The sequence below is a fragment of the Colobus angolensis genome, unplaced genomic scaffold, assembly GCF_000951035.1.
Source record: "Colobus angolensis palliatus isolate OR3802 unplaced genomic scaffold, Cang.pa_1.0 Scaffold51, whole genome shotgun sequence".
In the NCBI taxonomy this organism is placed as follows: domain Eukaryota; kingdom Metazoa; phylum Chordata; class Mammalia; order Primates; family Cercopithecidae; genus Colobus; species Colobus angolensis.
The window spans coordinates 3755851-3777563 of NW_012118599.1; the positions used below are offsets into that span (position 1 = coordinate 3755851).

Sequence of the window (21713 nt, forward strand, 5' to 3'; positions counted from 1 at the left end):
TCTCTTCTTGCAGTCTGCTTGCCACCCCTCCACACACCCGCAGCCCCCATGCTTCCTCACTCACTACATGGTACCTGCTCCAGCGTGAGAAGCCAGGAGCTTGGACTCCCTCCTCTCCCTCACCTTGCCCACCCTGGACATCTCTCCTGTGTGGCCCCCGCATTGCCTCTCCTCCCGTGCCTTTGCAGGGCCCCATCTCTCATCTGGACTCCTGCAGTCCTTTTTTAACCAACTTGATGCTGATGTCACCCTCTTTCCAGCCTCTCGCCCCCACTTTCATCCCTTCTTTACCAATCCCCCAGTTTAAAAACAAACTCGAGCTCTTACCTCCTTCTTCAACATCATTTTTCACTTTTTCACCTCTGCCTTCTGTCTGATCCCCACTAGCAAGCCTTAAATATTACTCTCTTTGCAGAGCTTCACCTGACCCACTGGTCCCCATACAGAATTGACTGCTGTCTATTAATTCCCCCACCCCCACCCATCCTTTTCTCCCGTACATACTTTGTCATGGCACATAAATCACTTTATTATGGTTATTTGCTGTTTCTCCTCCCCTTGCTAGAGACTTTTGACCTCTCTGAAGGCAGATTTGTTGTCTTGTGGATTTCTGTGTCTCCAGTGCCTGTCACAGTGTGTTAAATGTATGTTTGATGAATGTGTGCTTCTGATGATGATAAAAATAGCTGCCACGAATTGAGGTGTTCATCCATTATGCCAAGTACTTCATACAATTTTGTTATTTCATTTAATCCTCACAGCAACTCCATGAAGTATAAGCATTATTGTCCCCATGTTTATGAGCTGGGAAACTGACGTCTATATAGTTTTAGCAGCTTGCCCAAGGTAATATTACAGTGTATGCTATTACAATATAGTTTCAGAGCCTAGAGAACTCAAACTGAAATTATACATATTACATATTACATCTTTCTCATAGAAATGGTGAGACTCTAGTCCTATTGCTGCCACTTCATTATGAGTTAAGTAGTTTAGAGCTGGTCTGGAGATCTGTCCACCACTGACAGCTAGGGTTTTTAACTTGGGGACTACTGGGATTTGGGGGACCCTGTAAATGTGAGTTTAATCCAAGCTCTGTCATTTTGAGATGGAGAGAATTTCCCTTTTGCCTTAATCAGATTACCACAATTGATGCGGAATCCCCAGAAGTTTAAGAACAACTAATAAAACATTTCTCCAAAAAATTATTTTCCAAAGGCCGGATGACTAATTTATAACAGTACAACCCTTTCATAAAGTGGAGATTATGTGTTTTGATAACTTGACTATGTGAATGAAAATGATTCACCTTAGAGACTAGGTTTTTTAAAAGTGTCAATTTTCTTTAGATTCTGTGAACAGTCATTCCTTTATCTCTTAAATGGAAAACTACTTCTCTGTTATGGACTGAAGGTTTGTGTTCCCCCACTCTCAATTCATATTTTGAAACCCTAACCCCCAAAGTGATGCTATTAGAAGGGTGGGGCCTTTGGGAGGTAATTAAGTTTAAATGAGGCCATGAGGGCTGAGTCCCTATGATGGGGTTAGTATTTTTATAGGAGAAAGAGGGGCCAGTACTCTCTCCACCTGTCCCCATGTCCCCAAGTCATCTGAAGCCAGGAAGAGGACCCTTATCAGGAGCCTAATTTGCTGGCACCTTGATCGTGGGCTTCCTAGCCTCCAGAACCCTGAGAAGTAAATGTTGTTTAATCTAGCGGCGTGTGGTATTTTCTTTAGAGCAGCACAAGCTGGCCAAGACCCTCTCCTTTTCTTCTCCAACCCAGTTGCAATTTATTAAATTGTTCATGTATATGAAAAATCATTGCAGAAAAACATAATACATTTTAAACATGTCACTGCTTCTGTAGTTACATTAATTTTCTTCAAATAATTGTTTTCATTGGATTTTGTGTAGGAAGTATGTGATAGCTTTTCCAAATCAAGGTAGGATGTTATGTCCTATTTTATATCCATCCCCTAGCCCCTGACCGGTAAAATGTTCTTTCCTTTCAAGGTTGGGTGTGTGTTAAGCTGTTGTTAATTTGTGGTGACTTTTTTTTCTTTTTATGTTTTTTTCACTCAAATTATGATATAAGACATCAATTTCTGTGTTTTGAAATGAACTGAAAATATGGGTCATGACTGGAGGAATAGCTAGATTTCTGAGCTAAAGGGAAAGGACCAGGTTCTCTGTCCCTACCACTTGCAATAGTGCCTTACACATTTGTTGCTCAGTAAAGGCATATTGTTAAACGATTATATATGCCATTTTACAATCTCAGTTCTGTTTCTACAATTTTCACGTGATTGACTTCTCCAGGAATGCATTTCTGTAATTTCTGTACAGGAATAGGTATTTGTTTCTCCTTCACTATGTCCTTAATTTTCATTTTGGAACCTGTTGATGTCTCTCCCTTGGTGTTCTGGCTGTAGGTGGGCGCCTAATTGACTTCATGTTAATTTGATCACTAGCTTTCCTTCATTTTGTTACAGCTAAATGGCTCTATGACAGCCTAGAGTTGAATATTGGTACTTGCAGAGAATTGAAATGAAGGAAAAATCATATTAGCCAGTCAGAATATTCAGTTACATTACCGTGACTTGCTCAAATCCTTGCAGTTCCACTAAAATGTAATCATCTTAGGACCTAATTCTCAATATTTCACCTTTAGTGATAGCCAAGGAGGTTTTAAACACAGTGGCTCATTTGTTGAATGTAGCACTTGGTGAAAAGAGGAAAAGCATTGCCAAGAAGAGATCTAATCTTGCTGGATAATTTCCAAGGAAGGTTACAGAAGACGTCACCTCAGCCTTTTCTGGGAAACATCCTCTGTGCTCTGAAGAGCTGTGGGGATTGAAGAGCTCTTTGCTGATGACAGGCAGCAAAAGGCCCAGAGCAGAGCACAAGCGTGGTGGCATCACTCTTTAGCAAGCTATAGTCATATAGTGACTGCGTATTGTAAAAGTGCTGCTTAACCCTTTTTTGCTTCTCAGTGCATTGACAAGAAAATGATCCAAAAGATGGAAGAAAGTACAGTTTTTTTGTTTTTATAGTATGGTAAACTTTTATTATTTTTCATTTTCAAAAACATTTGGAATCTGACAGTCTAAAACTAAGTTACCAGCCGAGCATGGTGGCTCATGCCTGTAATCCCAGCACTTTGGGAGGCTGAGGCGAGAGGATTGCTTGAGCCCAGGAGTTCAAGACCAGCCTGGGCAACATAGTGAGACTCTTTCTCTACATTTTTTTTCTTTAATTAGCTGGGAGTGGTGGCACGTGCCTGTAGTCCCAAGCTCCTCAGGAGGCTGAGGTGGGAGGATTGCAAGAGCCCGGGAGGTCGAGGCTGTGGTAAGCCATCATTGTGCCACTGCACTCTAGCCTGGGAGACAGAGTGATGTTGTATCTTAGAAATGAAATAAAACTAAGTTTTCTATGTACCAGGTATTAGAAAGGAAAATGGCCAGGAAACTAACTGCAGAAACTTATATAAAGCAGTGGAGTCATAATACATTTATAGGCTTGTATCTCAATTATCTGTGCCTACTCATCTATAGTACTATAAAGTGAGATTTGGCATTTATAATTCTGACTCTGAAATACCTCAAGATCACAAAATGCCTCTGAATCATCAAATATTACATTTTAATCAGGAGGATTTTATTTGGTATCTTTCATGATTTTCTTACTGTTTGACAGCAGGCCTCTTTATGAGATGTATGATTCCTTGAAGTGAATTAGATCATTGGATTGATCAAAACAGTACCCCGATCACCTGAGTAGTCTGGATAAATAAATGTGTACTGGGAAGCTTCATCGGACCACTGTGAAAATGAGTAGTTGAAACACCAACATTTAGGTAAAGCCTTACACAAACCTTCCTTTACAGTTACAGGTGCCAAGAAAGTCACCACCACATATGATTGGGTCGGGGAAGTTGATTGAATTTTTAAAAAATCAGATGCTCAGCCTTGTTGGTTTTTCTCGTGGTCGTAGATCTTTTTAAAAAATTGAACTTTTTGAGAGAATTGTAGGTTCATATGCAGTTGTAAGAAATAATACAGAGACCCCAAGTACTCTTTACCCTGTTTCGCCCATTGGTGACATTGTACAGGACTGTAGCACAATATCACTACCAGCATACTGGCATTAGCACAGTCCAGATACAGAACATTTCTGTCAGCACATGTGGCCTTTATAACCACATCCTCTTCCATCCTGCCTTCACACCCTCTGTAACCCCAGGCTACTTGTTAATCTCTTTTCCATCTTTATAGTTCTGCCATTTCAAAAGTGTTTTATAAATGGATGGCCCTGTTCACTTAGCTTAATTCTTTAGAGATTCATTCAGATTGTTGTATGTATCAAGTTTGTTCTTTATTGCTAAGTAGTGTTTCGTGGTGTTTTTAACAGTTCACCTGTCGGAGAGTATCTTGGTTGTTTTTAGTTTTTAGCTATTATGAATAAAGCTGCTGTGAATATTCGTGTACAGGTTTTTATGTGAACATAAAGTTTCCATTTCTCAAAAATAAATGCCCAATAACTTCATTTGAATTATGGCATGATATTTAATTATATTCCTATACTATAATTTCTGTAGCAGAAGGTTACTTCTAAAAGGTTACAGAAGGTTTCATCTAAAAGGTTACTTCTAGATGGATACTTGAAGGCTAACCACCTTTCAGTTTTTGTTACAAATATCACTGATGACTATCATAAGTCAATCTTAGTGCACATCTGCTTTTATTTCCTTAGTGCGGATTGTTAGAAGTGGGCTCGAATGTATAAAATATTAAACCTTTTTTTTAAAGTACCTCTCCTTTTCTTATTTTTAATTTTTTAGTATATCTAATTCCAGAGCAATGTCATTACCTTAGAAAGAAACATCATAAACAGTATCAATCACTTCCCATTCCTTCGTTTCTGCAGCCCCTGGCAACCACTGATGGATCTGCCTATTCTGAACATTTCATGTAAATTGAATCATCTGTGGCCTTTTGTGTCTGGCATCTTCCACTTTGTATAATGTTTTCCAGATTCATACATGATACAGCAAATGTCCGTACTGTATTCCTTTTAATGGCCGAATAACATTCCATTGTATGAATGTACCACATTTTGTTAATTCAAAATTAACTGAATTTGAATTAACAATTCGATCAACTCAATCGAATTGTCGATTCAGTTGATTGACTTTTGGGTTGTTTTTACTTTTTGACTATTATAAATAATGTTACTATGAATATTTGTGTGCAGTTTTTGGAATGAACGTATGTTTTCATTTCTTTGGGTGTATACCTAGGAGTGGAATTGCTGGGTCATATGGTAATTCTGTGTTTCAGTTTTTGAAGACTTGCCATACTATTTTCCATAGCAGGTGTACCATTTGACAGTCCCACCAGCAGCAAGCGCCTGAGTATTTCAGTTTCTCCATATACTCGCTAGTATTTGTTATTTTCTGTTTTTATGATTATAGCCACTCCAGTGGTTACTACATGGGTCTTTTTTTTAAAAAGAACTGTTTTGGCAACACTGCCTTGCTTACCTACCAGGTATGACAGCCACAGGAACACTGTTTATGTTGAAGTTTCCAGTGGTGTCAATTGGCTGTCTCTAGGCTTCTGTGGAAGAGAAAATTGTTTGACTGCCTACCTCTCCTGCCAGAGCACCAGACTTGATGTGAAGTTCTGTGAAGAGCCCACCCAGTCACCTGTCAGCTCATTTAGCCACACTGGAGAGTCTGTTGAGGTACAGAGGGGAGTTACCAGTGTCGTTTGTGGACTCAGTTGCTATTTTGGAACAGAAATTTGCGGAATCCTTTAAGCTGAAAAATTTCCATGCTAGTATGTATCATATGAATAGCAATTATTTACCCTTTCACAGAAAAAAACCCAATAGTCTTTTCTGTGTGTAATGTGAGATAAAGCCTGGAGGGGTTTGTGGTTTTCTTTTTAATAGGTGACAGTTCGAAATTTGTTGCAGATCACAAGCTGCCAAATAATAGCTTTAAGATGTACTTTTTAAAATCAACTGTGTGATTGGCTGGGTGCAGTGACTCACTCCTGTGATCCTAGCGCTTTGGGAGGCCGAGGCAGGCAGATTGCTTGAGCCCTGGAATTCAAGACCAGACCAGCCTGGGAACAGAGCGAGACCCTATCTCCAAATTAACATCAACCAAAAAATCAACTTGTTATCATTGTAAAGAGCACAAGTTTTGGACCAGCTACAAATTTAAGTAACTTAACTTTGTGAGCTACTTAACAGTAAGTAATGTGATTAACTCATAACTCTTCCTGGTGTGCCCGAAAATTTTTTGATTTTTATCACTGAAAGCCTTTTATCCTGGGAAATCCCCCCAGAAAAACCGGACAGTTGCCTACCCTAAGCCATATAAACCTAGAGTTAACTAACTGGCTCAGTTTGTTGTTTCATCAAGTTTCTTAAGATCTGTGAACTTTAGTTTCCTCATCTAGAAAATAGGGATAATTCCTTATTGAGTCTTTGAAAAGATGGCTACATAGTAGGCTCTTTGTAAATGTTAGATCCCTTGTCTCAGGCTAGTTAACAAAGTGTTGTATTGTTTTCATAACCAAATTCTATACTTTAGATAATAAGCCTTTTCACTTCTCTTCCCAGTTCCAGTTAAATCAAGGGGGAGCGTTTATATTTTATTAGGCCATGCTTGTAACTGGTGCCTTAATTATGTGTAGTAACCAAAAGGAAGGCTCGCAAGAGGAAGTAGAATTGACTTGTAAGAACCTCTTCTTCCAACCCCACTGACCTTGTTAATTTCTAAGCCTTTCATCTATTGTTAACAAGTTACCCCCAAATTTACCACCTTAAAATGCAGAAACATTTACTATCACACACATTTTCTGAGGGTCAGGAGTCCCAGCAAGGCCTAGCTGGGTGATTTTGTCTTGGGGTCTTTCATGAGGCTGCATTCATCTGAGGCTGACCAGGCCAGAGGATCTGCTCCTGAGCTCATTCAGGTGGCTATTGGCAGGCGGCCTGTTTCTTGCCACATTGTCCTCTCCCTAGAGGGAGAAGCACAACATCTGTTAGCACCTAATCTCAGAAGCGACATACCATCCCTTTTGCTTTATTCTGTTGGTCACACACCCAACCCTGGTTCATCGGGGAAGGGCACTACATAAGGGTGTAAGTATCAGGTGTACCAAAATCTTTGGGGGCATCTTAGACTCTGCCTCCCATAGATACAATATTTACTTGAAGAAAGCTTGAGGTCACGTAGTCTAGGTAATGAAACGAATATAATAGGAAGCAGCTCAGTTTAGGACTGATGATAATAGAGCCAGAGCCCATATTTCTCAACTAGTGTTCAGGTTCTTCCTGTCACCCATTTTGCCTCCTTCCAAGGAATGTATGAAATTGCCCTTGGCCAAGCATTTGATTTGGCGGCAGCAGCAGCCTGTCAGCAGTGTTCCATATTGCCCCAGTTCAATATGATGAAACAGGGAGTTACTGAATTCCTTCTGTGTCCCAAGAACAGCTACTAGGGATTACAGGGAGCAAGGAGATGTGTTCCTTGTTCTTACAGAGCTTTATAGACTTGGCCACTGTTGACTCCTGGTAGTAATGGTGTTAAAGATCTCCTCTACTGATAGTAATATTTCTACAACAGGATCCCCCAAAAAGAGCTTACCAGTAAAAAAAATCCATCAGGTGCAGGATGGATTAATGCATGCTTATTATGTGTGATGTGTACCATGTCACACAGTGTTTGAAAAATATGAGAACTGATCTCTACCTTGGTATAAGGTTTTATTTTAGCTTGAGAGATGGTTTGAAAAAATACGATTACTGTCCCCCCGGCCCGCACATCCCCTCCCCCCAGCTGGTGGAATTAGAGGAAACAGGGAATTGCTGCGGAATTTGTTGGAATAAAAAATAACTTGTCCTCGAGATCATCAATCCTAGTCTAGGCTCTATCTCTGTAATATAGTACATGGATACCGTCTGGGTGATAAAAATTAAAGGGCAGCAGGGGATTTTAGTAAGCATCCAAAAGCTAAATTTATATATATAGAATTGGTTCCCAAAGCAGGCTGTTCCCCAGAATTACCTAAGGATCTTTTCAAAAAGATATTTCCTAGCATCTATTGAATTAGAATTTCTAGGAGTGGATCCCAGAAACCTGTTTTTAAAGCTGTTATGTGATTTTAAGATGCAGCCAGATTTGAGAGCCCATTGATATGAAACTCTAGAAAGTCATTCATTCATTCATTGATCCACTCATTATTCATTCATTCACTCATAGTTTCAGTGAGCAATCAACAATTGGTCAGGCACAGATCCAGACACTCTAGCGATAAAATGGGAACACCAGAGGCTCTGCCCCTGAAGAGCTTAGAGCCTAAAGGGATGTGGACAGATGAACAGATAATTACAGTATAACTGATAATCACAGCACTTAAAAAATAAGCCTGTAATTTTATCACTGATTGAGATACAGTAGAAGTGATGATTAGAGTATGAAAATGAGGTCAGGGAGGATTGCTGCCCCTTTACGTCCCATCTGGGTCTTAATTACAGAGATCTTAAAGGACTCTGTTACCAAACATCTTGTTCCAAACAACTTTTTTTTTTTAACTTGATAATGTTATTTTAAAACTACATAGTTCTGTATCTTTTTCTCATAAAACTATATGAATTCAGGCAATACTAACACATGTTGTCACCATCTTTTATGTAAATACGTGAAGATGTCCTCTTGAGAGACTGCATGGGGTATTTTAAGAATGGTAGGCAACAGAGTTGGAGACGTGGTTCAAATTCTGACTCTACCCAACCTCTGTGACCTTTGGCAACTCAGCCCCCTTTTCAGTTATGGTAAATGAATAAGTTTATTGGCCATCTATTGTATGCTAGTTGCCAGGAGTACAAAAAAAAAAAAGGCTTATCAGATGCAGATTTATTTCTGCTCTGTAATAAGGTTGGGATAGACACTGGTCTGCTAGAGAAGTCAATCACCAGCATCTCCTTGACATTTCAGAGGAATTTATCTAGAGTCTTTTACAAATCCCCAGATTCACAAGTGTCATTCTAGCATGTGAGTCCATGCCACATAGAGAATAACAAAGCTATGAGGTATGGATGTGAGCACGTTTCACTGCCCATGGACCTTGCAGGGAACTCCAGTTTATGCCTTAGCAAAATTCTTCCATAAACATTAAATATGAAATTGATCATTGTCAAAGGTCTCTGTAATGATGATAATAATAGAAACATTTTTACAGCACTTGCTGTGCCACACACTAAACATTTCACATATCTTAACTCATTTAATCACATGAGGAAGTTAATGTAATTACCCTCATTTTACAGTCTAATAAACTAAGGCACAGAATGTTAAGTAACTTGCCCAAGGTTACACAGCTAGTAAGTGGTGAAGCAGGGATTTGAACCCAGGATCTCTGGCTCCAGATTGTGTGTTCCTAACCACTACCACCCAAAAGTGGTTGAGCCACAGATGTCTTTGCACACTGCTTACTAATTTGTACTGTGGCAGAGGTCATGTCTGTCTCTGTCACTGTCCTGTTCCTCACAAGCAACACTGCTTGACACAAAGTAGACACTCATTAAACAGTTGTTAACTCAGTGAGTCAACTGCCTTTCAAATGGCTGGTAGCCTGAAGAGCAGTCATTCTGAGAATCATTGGACACACAGAAATAAAATCAGTCACGAGGATGACTGACTCCTGCACCTGATGGATTTTTTACCTTGCTTCACTGCAGCCTTGTGGACGTTAATTAGTCACTGTCAGCAAAGTTCTGTGTGTAAGTGGAGTTCTGAGTCCAGCTGCAGCACTCTGGCTTTCACCCACCAGCAAGGAGCATTGTGTGTGAATTATCGTCGTCTTCCTCCAAATAACAGTGCTTCACCCAAATAAAAGTTATCACCACTTCTAGTTTCAAAAGAAAATTAAGTTGGCAGCTTTAAGATGATAAAACTCTACAAGAGTAATTTTCTATAGTCGTGAACCCTTTTCTGAATGCTCGTTTGTTTTGTGAATTGTTGTAAGTGGTCCTTGGCTTGACTCTGCTGAGAACTGGGGGAAGAACTTTGAACTTGACTACCTTTGGTCTTTAGCTGTGAATAAGAATTCCCCTAGAATAAAGTTCTAAAATCTGTTACCCTCCCCCTACCAACTGCTGAAAAAATTTTCTGTATCTGAGTTTTTTAAGATCAAGTGTATTTGTGTATTGCCTTTCAAGACTAGAATACATCTTTGTCTCCCAGTGGAAAAGAAATTCCCTTGAATGTTTAAGAGGTTTTGTGTGTGTGTGTGTGTGTGTGTACGTGCATGTTTTGTTTTTGTTTTTTATGGGCGCACACTTTACAAAGTGCCTTTACTGATCATGTAGATGAGAAGAGAGCATCTCTGTTAGAGTTCCAGATAACTAGCACTGAGAAAGTTTTCCCCAAGGATATGTCATCTGTAACTAGGATTTAGTGCGTGTTTTAGGATGCTGCCATTGTGGAGTCAGTTGTGCCATTTTCTTTTCTTTTTATTTTGTAATAACAGGTGTATCTCCTCATTTATACTATCACCAAAATAGATAATTATTATACTCATAGGACAACTTGGAGTACTTGCTGTTAAAGAGTTTGGACTCTCGGGAGTTGCAATTTGTTCCCATAATAACTGAACACAGAAGTATCTAGCTCATATAAAAGTTGAAGTTGCTGTATACTAAATGAATTCTCTAGACAGCAACAAGAGGGGCAGCGGAGTGGAGGTAGGCTTTGTAACACCTCATTTGGGCCTTGGAGAAAAGGTTGGAAATGAAGGCAAGAGGACAGGGAGGAAGGACCACAGATAACAGCCCCTGGTGTGACTCTTCCACTGCGTTAGAAGGATGTCCTTCTCCAGCGATGGTTAAAAAGTGCTTTTTAATTAACTGGTGGCAGCCAAGGAGCAGGAAGTGGAGGCTTCTGTTTTGACCCTAAACTTACTTTTGTAAAACAATTTGATTGTTGCAACATTTAAAAGTTTCCCCTCCAATTATCCATTATACCAGAATGAAGTTGTTCTGCCTTCTTCAGCTGTGGAGCTAACCTGTGGCAGTGCTTTGTAGAACCTATCAGTGCCCCAGTTTTGCAGTTACTCATCTAAAACCCCAAATAGGGCTGTGGTTTTTTCCTCCATGTATGATATATGGCAGGAAAAATGACTTTGTCAGAGAATTACAAGAGTTTGTTACGTCCTTAGAATGGAGGTTAGAAAGTATAGGAATTCTGCAGGGGGAAGAAAGACAATAAGCATAGATTCAGAGTGTTAGGATGATAGTACGCAATCAGATGTACCACTGTTGGTGTGGTAGGTCTTTTTGAGCCAAGATTTAATCCAGAGTTATCATTTATTTAAATGCCAACACTTTAACATGAATTCTGTTGTCAGGTTACTTTCATTTCTAAAGCTTGTTAGTACTTGGATGTTCTTTCCTTTATGGTCTTCATGACATTTTGTGTTTTAACATTCCTAAGCAAGGTGTGGTTTTATTTGGGAGCTGATTTTCCCAACCTAGAAAAATCTTTTTAAAAAATTCTAGAATCAGGGTTGTGACTACCAAATTAAAGCACCGTTTAATTTTTCATTTTGTGTAACTGGCAACCAACTTGAAGAATGTTCCCATGCCTGCCTAACACGATTTGACTGATAAAAGTGATGGATGGGAATGAGAGAAGAGAAAATGCAAGGAAATCGCAGTCTGATCCCTTGCAGTACATGAGTTTGTAAACTCAGCTGACTCATTTTTAGGTGAACAATAACCATTAAAAAAAGTAAAGCAGGATATGATGAAGTTAAGCTAGACAATAGCTAAACTTTTTTAAATCAAAAGGAACGTGACTTGACTGATTTCACAGGAAAGGGAGCTTTCAAAGCAAGCTGACTGCTGCCTTAGAAGCCAAACAAACCCAGACTTGGCCCTAAAAAGATCTTTACTGCTTTAGAGTCAGCAAACAGCCTGGTTGTGGGTTTAGGAAATAAACTTTTCTTTAATATAATTCTTATACCAGCTCTTTACTATAATACATATTTTTTAAAATCTTGATACCTTTTAAAACAGATTAGCCTTAAGATTCCAGTACTTTTCCTTTGCTGGGCAGCTTTCTCACTCACTCCTACTCCAGGTAGAAATGGCCAAGATGCTTAATATTTGCACTCTCCTAGAGACATATACTTCACCTTGAGAATTGTGACTGTGCCTTCTCCTCATTAACCCCAACCACCTCCTTCCATTGTTGCCACCTACGCCCATTCCCTCATGTTCTGTTGTCCTTGGGAGCCAAGTGGAAAGGAGGAGGAGGGGGACTGATTTGCTGTAAAGCTTATTGTAGTGTCTTTTTTCAAACATGCTTCTAGCAACTAGTTTGATTATTAGTTCAAAGTGAGCACTGATGTTGACTTAACCTCCCACATATGATTCGCCTGGGCATATACTTGCCCCTGGAGGGAGTTGAGCAGTGGACAGATGGCTTTTCCACATGAGCAGGACTCTCTTTAGGGCTTTGGCTTTTGCTCTGTGTTCTGCTCGTGTTAGTATTTCCAGGTTTTTGTATTCCAGGCTGTGGTAGTTCCAGTCTCTCTCTCGAATTCAGGCCCAAGGATCCTAAAATTCTACAACACTTGTATAGTACATGGGGAAGGAACTAGCCAGGAGCACAGAACGGATCCATGGTAGTGGGGGTGAGTCAGACGAAGGTGTGCTTAACTCCCTTACACTCTCATACTCCTTTCAGCTGTATCTTTAAATATAGGGTAGTTTATAAAGAGAATGATCAGCTTCAATCAGTTTTTTTTAGTGAGATACTTAAAATGAGACACGATTATAATATAGTTGCATGGTTACCAAAAACACTCCAGAATTTTATAATGGGAAGTGGCTTTTTAAACTAGGAGTGTCTTTTGGAAAATGTGCGCTAAAAAGGAATTCTTTAAAATTGGTTCTAATTTACCTGCCCATAATCCATTTTTACTGTCATTATTTTCTGTGCATGTCTCTTGAACTAGTGAATAGCTTTGGGAGGTCTTTTCTGTTGGGATTTTTTTTTTCACTGGGCCCTATTACTACTCTCTGTTGTGACCTGTAATTCTGGGAAGCCCCCTAGGTTGAGTGCAGGTCAGAGACTCCTGGCTAAAGAGGATGGGAATCGATGCTTTGGCTTGGTGTCAGCGTGGTCTTGTTCCTGGGACATGCTGACCACTCCCAGCCCTGTCCGTTTTCCTGTCAGTGTGTGGGGAACCAGCCAGATCAAAGAATAGCTTTATTCTTTATTCTTTTGCTGCATGTAGGACTAAAGCTCCTTTTCCACGGAGCCTAGTGCCTGGGCTTGGTCCCTGCTAGTACAATTGTACAGAGCAGCTGTGTTCCCACTTGACCCAGCTCACCCAGGCTGCCTGTAGTGTGATGCGGGTTATTGAAATGTTATGTCATTGGCGCACGTAGCTCAGAAGATGGGAAACTGCACCAGTGAGGCCAGCCGCAGATCTGGCAGTGTGATTGGGCATCTTTTGTGAAGTAGGGCATGCCGTTCCCATAAATCCAGATTACTAGGCAAAGTGTCAAGAGTTTTGCATGGCCCTGTGCCTCCCATTCCTTTAGTACAAGAGTATAGCTCAGCCCAACAGACCACTCAGCAAGTGCCCAATTTACTTAACAGGGCAGGCCAGCCTTGCCTGGTGATGAAGAATTCATTTGCTGAGACCTTTGTACTGTTCATGTGGCATAGCAGATGAGGCTCAGCAAGGAAGATGGGAATGAAAAGGGCATGTTACTGGCAGGAGGGCTGCAGGAAGGAGGGTTAGGAGATGGTGGCAGTGTGAGTAGATAAGGATTGGCACCGTCTTCTGTTCCTAGCCCGTTGGCCACATGCTCTCTGCAAGGTGTATCTCGTGACTGACCTCTGTCTATTGCTGAGCACGGCCTAGGCACCACGCAGGGAGTGGAGGACAGAAGGCCTCCCATGGTGCTGCCCACTCCTGTTGTGGCCTCTGGTCCTTGTGCATGCCAGTCTAGCCATGGCCCCAGGGCCATTGTGCTCATTTGTGCCTCTAAATGGAACACCCTTTCCCTTGGTAGACATGTGGCTTGCTGTCACCATTCAGGCTCTGCTCTGTTACCACCTTCTCAGGCAGCCTTCTCTAGGTTTTCAAAAATAAATTCCCAGTCCATGATTCCAGCCCCTTTATTCTGCTTTATTTTTTCTTGCTAACAGTTATTTTGCATATCATATTGTACATGTGTTTCTGTCTGTAATTAGTATATGTTTATGGTGTTTCTCACCAGCCTGCAATCCCAGGGCCTTCGGGCCTCCATGCCTGGCGGGTGGCAGGCACTTGGTAAGTGTGTGGTATGAATGAAAAGTGAGTACATGGTATTGAGGGACACTAGTTATGGGGCTGCCTTGGCAAACATGATGTTGTATTGAGTAAATGATGAAGCTTTTGGTGAAGATGTCTCTTAGTAACCTGTGCAGAAACAAACAGCCTTGCCTGAGAAGATTACAGTATATATCCAATTGTGGGTGTGATAGGGGAGAGTTTGGGGGAAATATTAAACATGCCAGAGTCCAGCCCAGAATTAAACTTGGGATCTACGGATCAGGACTCTCCTGATAGGGCCCGTTGTCCAGGGGCTACCTCTACCTACCCCTTCTCCCTTTTCACTGTAGTCATTTCAGAAACAATAAGCAGGAACAATAATTTGAAAATTATCATTTCCTCCCATGTATCTGTTCTTTTAGAGAATGTTTTGCTGGCTATTTCAGTATATTCCTAAGTTTGATTGTGAAAAGTTCTGCAAACCTAGGAGAAAAATTCTCAAGCCGAGAAGAAATGCAGTCTAAGAACAGATGTACCGTTTTTGACAAAAATTGTTTCTTGCATGTGCTTTTGTAGAGAACACGTTTCATTTTATAAAGTCAAAAGAGTGCTCCTGTGCCTGCCAGCTTCCGCAGGGCCTCTGTTCAAGATGGTTTAGACTCAGATTATTTGGGACAGATGGCTTGTAACAGGATTCTTCAATATCTCCAAATACTAAATTCCACAGTCTCTTTTGGTAGCCTGCTGCTGGTTCAGTACTCTTGGACTGAAATTTTACCTTATGTTTAATCAAGCTGCTTTTCTGTTGCCATGATGTTAGCCTAGATTCTCAAATTGGACTATGTCCTAGGCATTTGTCCTTATGGTAATAGGTCATTTATCGCAATTCCTGGACTTCATATTTTTCCGGGGCCACTACTGTTATCCCTCTCCACTCCTGCCCCACCAATCTGTATTTTCACTTTGAAACATTTCTTCACTCTTGTTTCCAGCTTCTCTATTTCCTCCTTACATAGAAACTGACCCTGGCTACAGCCCTCTGAAAGATCTCTTAATTAAGTGAAATGATTGATTCCCTTATTTTTGTTAGACATATTCCTCCTGTTTGATCTCAGAATACTGTCGTTTGAATTTTGTTACAGCATGGTTTTAAACATATATTCAGCTTATACTGTCTGCTCATTTGCAAACTGGATTTTGTTTTACTGTATCTGACTTCTTTTCCCCGTTATGAATGTCTGATTTTTTCTAGGTCACTAGGTATGCTCCTTTATGTTTATCCCTATTTTGGCAATCCTTTGTATTAATATACAGTAGGTGCTAGATAGTTGTGTATTTAGTTAGTACATTCCTTTTAGTTTTGTCTTTCATGTTTGGGTAATATCTGTTTCTGACAAGTTCCTCTCTTGATATATTATCAGCTCCCTCCCACCCCTGCCTTGCCCCCACCTTCTCTTGCTGTCTCTCTAGGGGTGTGTTAGGACATGCAAGTGGACATTGTGGGTTGTCAGAATGATTGGGGCTCACTGATGGCATTTAGTGGACAGGGACCAAGGACAATTAATGATCCACAATGCACAGGACATTGATTGTTTCCACTGGAATGCCAGCAGTGCCCCTGCTGAGAAGCAGAGACAGCCGTGGGTGGTTGACAGTATTCATCATGGAGCCAATCCTGTGGCAGACATACATTCAGAAACATCTGTTGAAGGCTTCCTACATGCCAGACACAGCTGTAAGGGCCTTATTTATATTACCTTATTTAATCTTCTTAAACTTAAAGGCAGTTGCTTTGGTCTTTTCCCCATTTTTCAGAAAGATTAAATAATTTGTCCAAGGTCACGTTGCTAATAAGTGAAAAAAAATTGGGGGGTTTCAAACCCTAGTTTCTTATAAAGAGTCTAGCATTGAACCTGCTTGAAGTCCCTTCATGCTTAATACCTGATTATTGTACGTTTAATATGACCCATAAGTAAGTAAGTTAATATTACACATTAGGTAATAGAATCTAGGTTTTAAAATGCCTTGGAGGAAGGTATCTGTCCCCAGTGAGCAGCTTGTCCATCAGTTATTCAGTCCATTAGTCATAGCCTTTATGACCTTGTTCCTTCTGACTTCCTTTCATTTGGCTGTTTGGGATACAGCTAGTGGGGAGCAGGGAACCCTGTGACCTCGATATACATGGCCCACCATACATCATAGATGAAATTAAATTGTGTTAGTGTGATTTCAGTGTCACAAAATCATGATGGTTGTCTTCCAAAACTTGGATTTTCTAGATGATTTTCAATAGATGTTGAAAAATTAGACACAGCCAAATTATCTTTTAGCCAGTGCCCTTCCTGAACCCACCTCGGGCAGAACTTTTAATAGCCTTTAAAAGATAAAACATTTCTTATTTAACTGTGTTTTAAAGAGGAATTCTTTTTACGAAGTGTAAGGCTAAACCTATTCTCTTCAGCACCAGGATTTTCTTTTTTTTTTGAAACGGAGTCTGGCTCTGTCGCCCAGGCTGGAGTGCGGTGGCCGGATCTCAGCTCACTGCAAGCTCTGCCTCCCAGGTTTACGCCATTCTCCTGCCTCCGCCTCCCAAGTAGCTGGGACTACAGGCGCCCGGCTAGTTTTTTGTATTCTTTAGTAGAGACGGGGTTTCACCGTATTAGCCAGGGTGGTCTCGATCTCCTGACCTTGTGATCCGCCCGTCTCGGCCTCCCAAAGCGCTAGGATTACAGGCTTGAGCCACCGCGCCCAGCCAGCACCAGGATTTTCTAGAATTTCTTGTCTCTCCTGAAGTGGTTCAATCTAGGGCAGGAAAATGGCTTAGGACAAAAAATGGCCTTTCTTAGGAATACAGTGCATTAGTACCCCTTCATCGTCAGGGAGTACATTCTAAGACCCCTAGAATGGAAGCCTAAATCTGCAGATAGTACCAAACACTGTATTGTATATAGTGGGTTTTTTCCTATGCATATATAGCTGTAATAAAGTTTACTTTATAAATTAGGCAAAGTAAGAGATTAACAACAATAAAAAAAAGAACAATTAAGTAAAATAAAAGTTATCTGAACATGAGCACTGCGATCCTGAGGCAGTTAATCTGATAACCCAGAAGGTTACAAAATGACTCGAGGGTGAAGAAGTGTTTACAGTGAAGATACGCTGGACAAAGAGATGATTCCCATCCCAGGCAGGATGGAGTGGGACTGCAGGAGATTTCATCACGTTACTCAGAACAGTGTGCAATCTATAACTTATGAATTGTTTATTTCTGGAATTTCCCACCTAGTATTTTCAGGCTGTGGTTGATTGCAGGTAATTGAAATCTCAGAAAGTAAAACCGTGGATTCAGGGGACTACTGTATGTTAAAATTTTAATTGTTGGATTGCAGAAGTGACCTTGTACTAAGGTTGTGTAACTATTGAGAGGCAAAGGTGGCTGACCTGGTTATTGGCAGATGGGACAGATGGGGGGCTGGTGCCTTCATTTCCAGCCATGAATTGGTGTCAGCACCCTCCCCAATCACCCTTGGGCAGGAAAGCTGTCAGGACAGAACCCTGTTAACTACTTTGAAAGTGTCATTGATGGCTCCTCCTGTCTCTACGTCCCTTCTCATCTGGATTGACTTAATTGTAACTACTACAACCATTAGATAATTTCATGGATAAAGTAATTTAAAATTAGCCAGAGAGTACATACGCTTCAGTGTCACAAGCCAAGGAAGAGAAGTGTTGCTAAATGATTAAGAGCTTAGTTAATAAAATCAATTCTGCCTTTGCCCTTGGAAGTTATAATATTGATGATTATTCCTGTGAAAAGAATGGCCAGGAAAGTTGGAAATGTATGTCTTTAATATACTAAATATAGTCAGTATGCTTATGAAAAGTTGATTAGCTACCCTCTAAATATAAATCTTAAATTGGGGAAGGTTGGGAGCTACAGAATCTTAGAAGATGGAGGTAAATCTTTAACTAGTATCTCCAAGATGTTTTATTAAGTGAAAATAAGCAAGTAATATATACACACTTCTATATATAATAGTGTTTTTTTAAGTTTTTTTTAACTGTGATCCCCACAGTAAGAATATATTTTACATCACAGCTGAGTATATTATACTTATAAATATGATATAATAATACTAAAGTTTTATGAAACTATATTCATTCTCACTAAGAGCAAAGCATTCTGATTCTTTATTATGATCAATTATTATTTTTAATGCTAAGTTGACATGATCATCTACTAATGGGTTGCAACCCACAATTGTGAAAACATCCATTTAGCATGACCTCTTTGTGCTCAAAAGAGGAGAAATCACTGGAAGTATACTGAAGAAATGTTACCGTTAGATTCCTTGTGATGCATGGCTTGGGGATTGCGGTTGAGGGAAGTAATGAGATTTTTGCCCCTTTTTTCATTTTTAATATTTGAAGTTTTTTACTGTAGACATGAAATACTGTAAAATAATAATTGATAAAAGTAACAAGTGGAAAAAACTGTCTCGTCACTGTGGCGTTCTGTTCCCTGATACGGCTCTTCCTTGTCTTACCTCAAGTCCTCAGTTGTTGCCCAGACAGGATCTTTTCCTGTCTGCCACCTCTCATTCCAGTTAGTTCCACTTTTTTCCCCACTGAGATTTCAGCTTCACGGCAAGAGTTTTTATGGAACTGAGAAATTCAGAAAACTGGCACTTCATTTATAAAGTGAATTCACAGAATTGTGTCTTTCCTTGTATTCTTCAACTGAGATCTAGCACAGAAGTCACTTTTGTGTATTAAAAAAATTCTTTTAACCTATGGAACTGAACTTAACTTTGCCCGTAGCATATTCTTTGAAAAGAATTTATTATTTTATGAAAAAAATTGTATACAAAACATTTTGAGTAGAGATTAATCAGTATCTTTTTTTTTTTTCTTAATAGGTTTTAAAATGGAACATTTTGATGCATCACTTAGTACCTATTTCAAGGCATTGCTTGGCCCCCGAGGTGAGGTGGTTTTTGGTTTTGCTTACCTTCTGCGGCGTCACTCCCTGCCTGTAGTCACTTGTAAATGTTGCATGAGGAGATACTAGAACATGTTAGTATTTTCTATGATAAGTCCAAAACTTTATCCTGGATAACAAGGGATTTGGAGAAGTCTCTGACAGAGACACCTGCTGTGGCTGGTCCTCTGTTGATTTTAACTGGAGTTTAAAAATATGCTGTAAAGCTTGTAGCCAGAGAATACTATAGATTTCACCATTATTGGTGGCATGTTTTTCTCAATTCTTGGCAGTCTCTAAGAAAAACTAATTTCCAAAATGCAGAGGTGCAATAGGAGTTTAAAACTCGTCCGCTTTTACAATTTTAATTTATGCTTTTTAAGGTCTTCTCATTTCATATCATGTTAACTCACTGGTAAATATGCACCTGAACCTTACTTGCTGTATCTTTTAGAAAGTAAATCAGCTCCGTATTGCCTTCTTTTGATGTCATCTGTAAATGTCTTTAAAGTCTTTTCTGTAAAGAAAGAACTTCTTAGGCTCACAGAAAGATTCACAGAAAAACTAGAAATGGCTTTTAAACAGACAAAAAGAATCTCAGTTTCTCATGATTTTTAAAATACAAAAGAAATAACAAAAGGACTTAGTCTATTAGCATGGCAGAGATGAAATAATAGGTTTCATGTCACCTGTGGTAATAGTGAAGGCATGGAGAAAGAGTCAAAATTGGTACAACCTCTCTGAAAGGCTGTTTTGCCTTCTGTTGGAATTAAAATGCACATGTCCTTTTACCTAGCCGTTCTACTCCTCATACTTTACCCTATGGCTAGCCTTGATCAGCTATGCAGTGATGTATATCAGGATGCTCAGTACAGCATTATTTTTCAAGGAATCATCTGGATGCCTGTCAGTAGGGGACAGGTTATGTAAATTAGTGTATGGCCAGTTGAACAAAAAAGAATAAGTTCTAGATCCATCTGTATGTGCTTGGTTTGAGACAGTGCCTTACTTTAGCTGTAAGGGACAAAAAATCCAGCTCTAAATGGCTAAAATAGTAATGAAAAGTATTAGCTTGCATTACCAGGTGGGGCAATTCCATAGTTATTTCAGGGACTGTATGATGTAACCAGGGATCCTTGTTCTTGTCATTTTCTACTTTGCCACTTCCAGGTATCAGCAGCTCTGTCCTCAGAATGGGTCCCCCACCTCACACAGTTGTAGGATGGCTGCAGCAGCTCCAAGCAGCACATTCAGAGGAAGAAGAAAAAATGTTTCATTTGTGTGGTTTTAAGCATAAGGAAGCCGTTTCCCAGAGCTCTTTGCCAGCTGTCATCCCTCAAAACTCACTGGCCACAATTGCTTTATATGCCCCTGCCTGAACCGGTCACCAGAGAGGGGGTTAGGACCACCACAGATTGACTAGATCCTAAGGATTCTATACCTGGGGCTGGAATTCGGATCAGGTGCCTGGGAAGCACTCTGCAGTGTGGGAGGATGAATACGTGCCAGTTTGGAAAGATGAATATTTGTGGGAAAATGAATAAGGCAAAGTGTAAATCAGAGGTTTAAGTTTAAAAAAGAGGGAGATTTGTGTGTGTTTATTGTTCGTGATATATATGTTCATACAAAATATGTAACAGTCTCATGTTAGTTGCTAAGTGGGAACTGGTTTTCTTAAAATAGACAGCCAAGGCTCAAAGCTGAGAACAAAAGGTGTTAAACATCCCCTTAAAGTCCCTGGGGCCAGCCATTTCCCTGAATGACTTCTAAGAACAACCAGTTCTGCCGGACTGACAGTAACACCCTCTGTTACCATAGCATAACTAGTGGGGAGGGTGTGGAGGACCTGTCCCTCTGAAGCCAAAGAAAGCAAGCCATGAGAGAAATGCTGGGTGAGTTTAGTGTGTACAGTGCAAGAAAGGAAGACTGACTGACAGTTCCCCACGTGGACATATGCTTTATTGAGCCTGTTGTTGTTCTGTGAAATCAAGGCAAAAACAACTGGAGGGAGTAGCAAGATGGTCCAACCTGGGAGGGGTCAAAGGGTAGAGCCGGGCTCACTCCTGTAATCCCAGTACTTTGGGAGACCGAGGCAAGTGGGTCACCTGAGGTCAGGAGTTCGAGACCAGCCTGACCAATATGGTGAAACCTGGTCTCTACTGAAATTACAAAAATTAGCCGGGGGTGGTGCTGTGCGCCTGTAGTCTCAGCTACTCTGAAGGCTGAATCACATTCTCCTGGAGGAGAATCGCTTGAACCCTAGAGGCAGAGGTTGCAGTGAGCGGAGATCATGCCACTGCACTGCAGCCTGGGTGACAGAGTGAGATTGTCTCAAAATAAATAAATAAATGAATAATTAAAAAAAGAAAGGGCAAAGGCTGTC

General features: G+C 40.3%; 1 protein-coding gene across 6 annotated transcripts in view; it reads left to right on the forward strand.

Moving 5' to 3' along the window:
* ELOVL5 (ELOVL fatty acid elongase 5) overlaps positions 1-21713 on the forward strand; it is an 86091-nt gene that overhangs the window by 32737 nt on the left and 31641 nt on the right. For 5 of the 6 annotated variants that reach the window (XM_011960207.1, XM_011960206.1, XM_011960210.1 and 2 more), the window contains exon 2: positions 19269-19334. In XM_011960207.1, the coding sequence (XP_011815597.1) occupies positions 19277-19334 (58 nt within the window). In that variant the 5' untranslated portion in view covers positions 19269-19276. Of the gene's footprint in view, positions 1-19268; positions 19335-20500; positions 20903-21713 lie in introns of those variants that run through there. The other variant, XM_011960213.1, reaches the window with a different exon arrangement.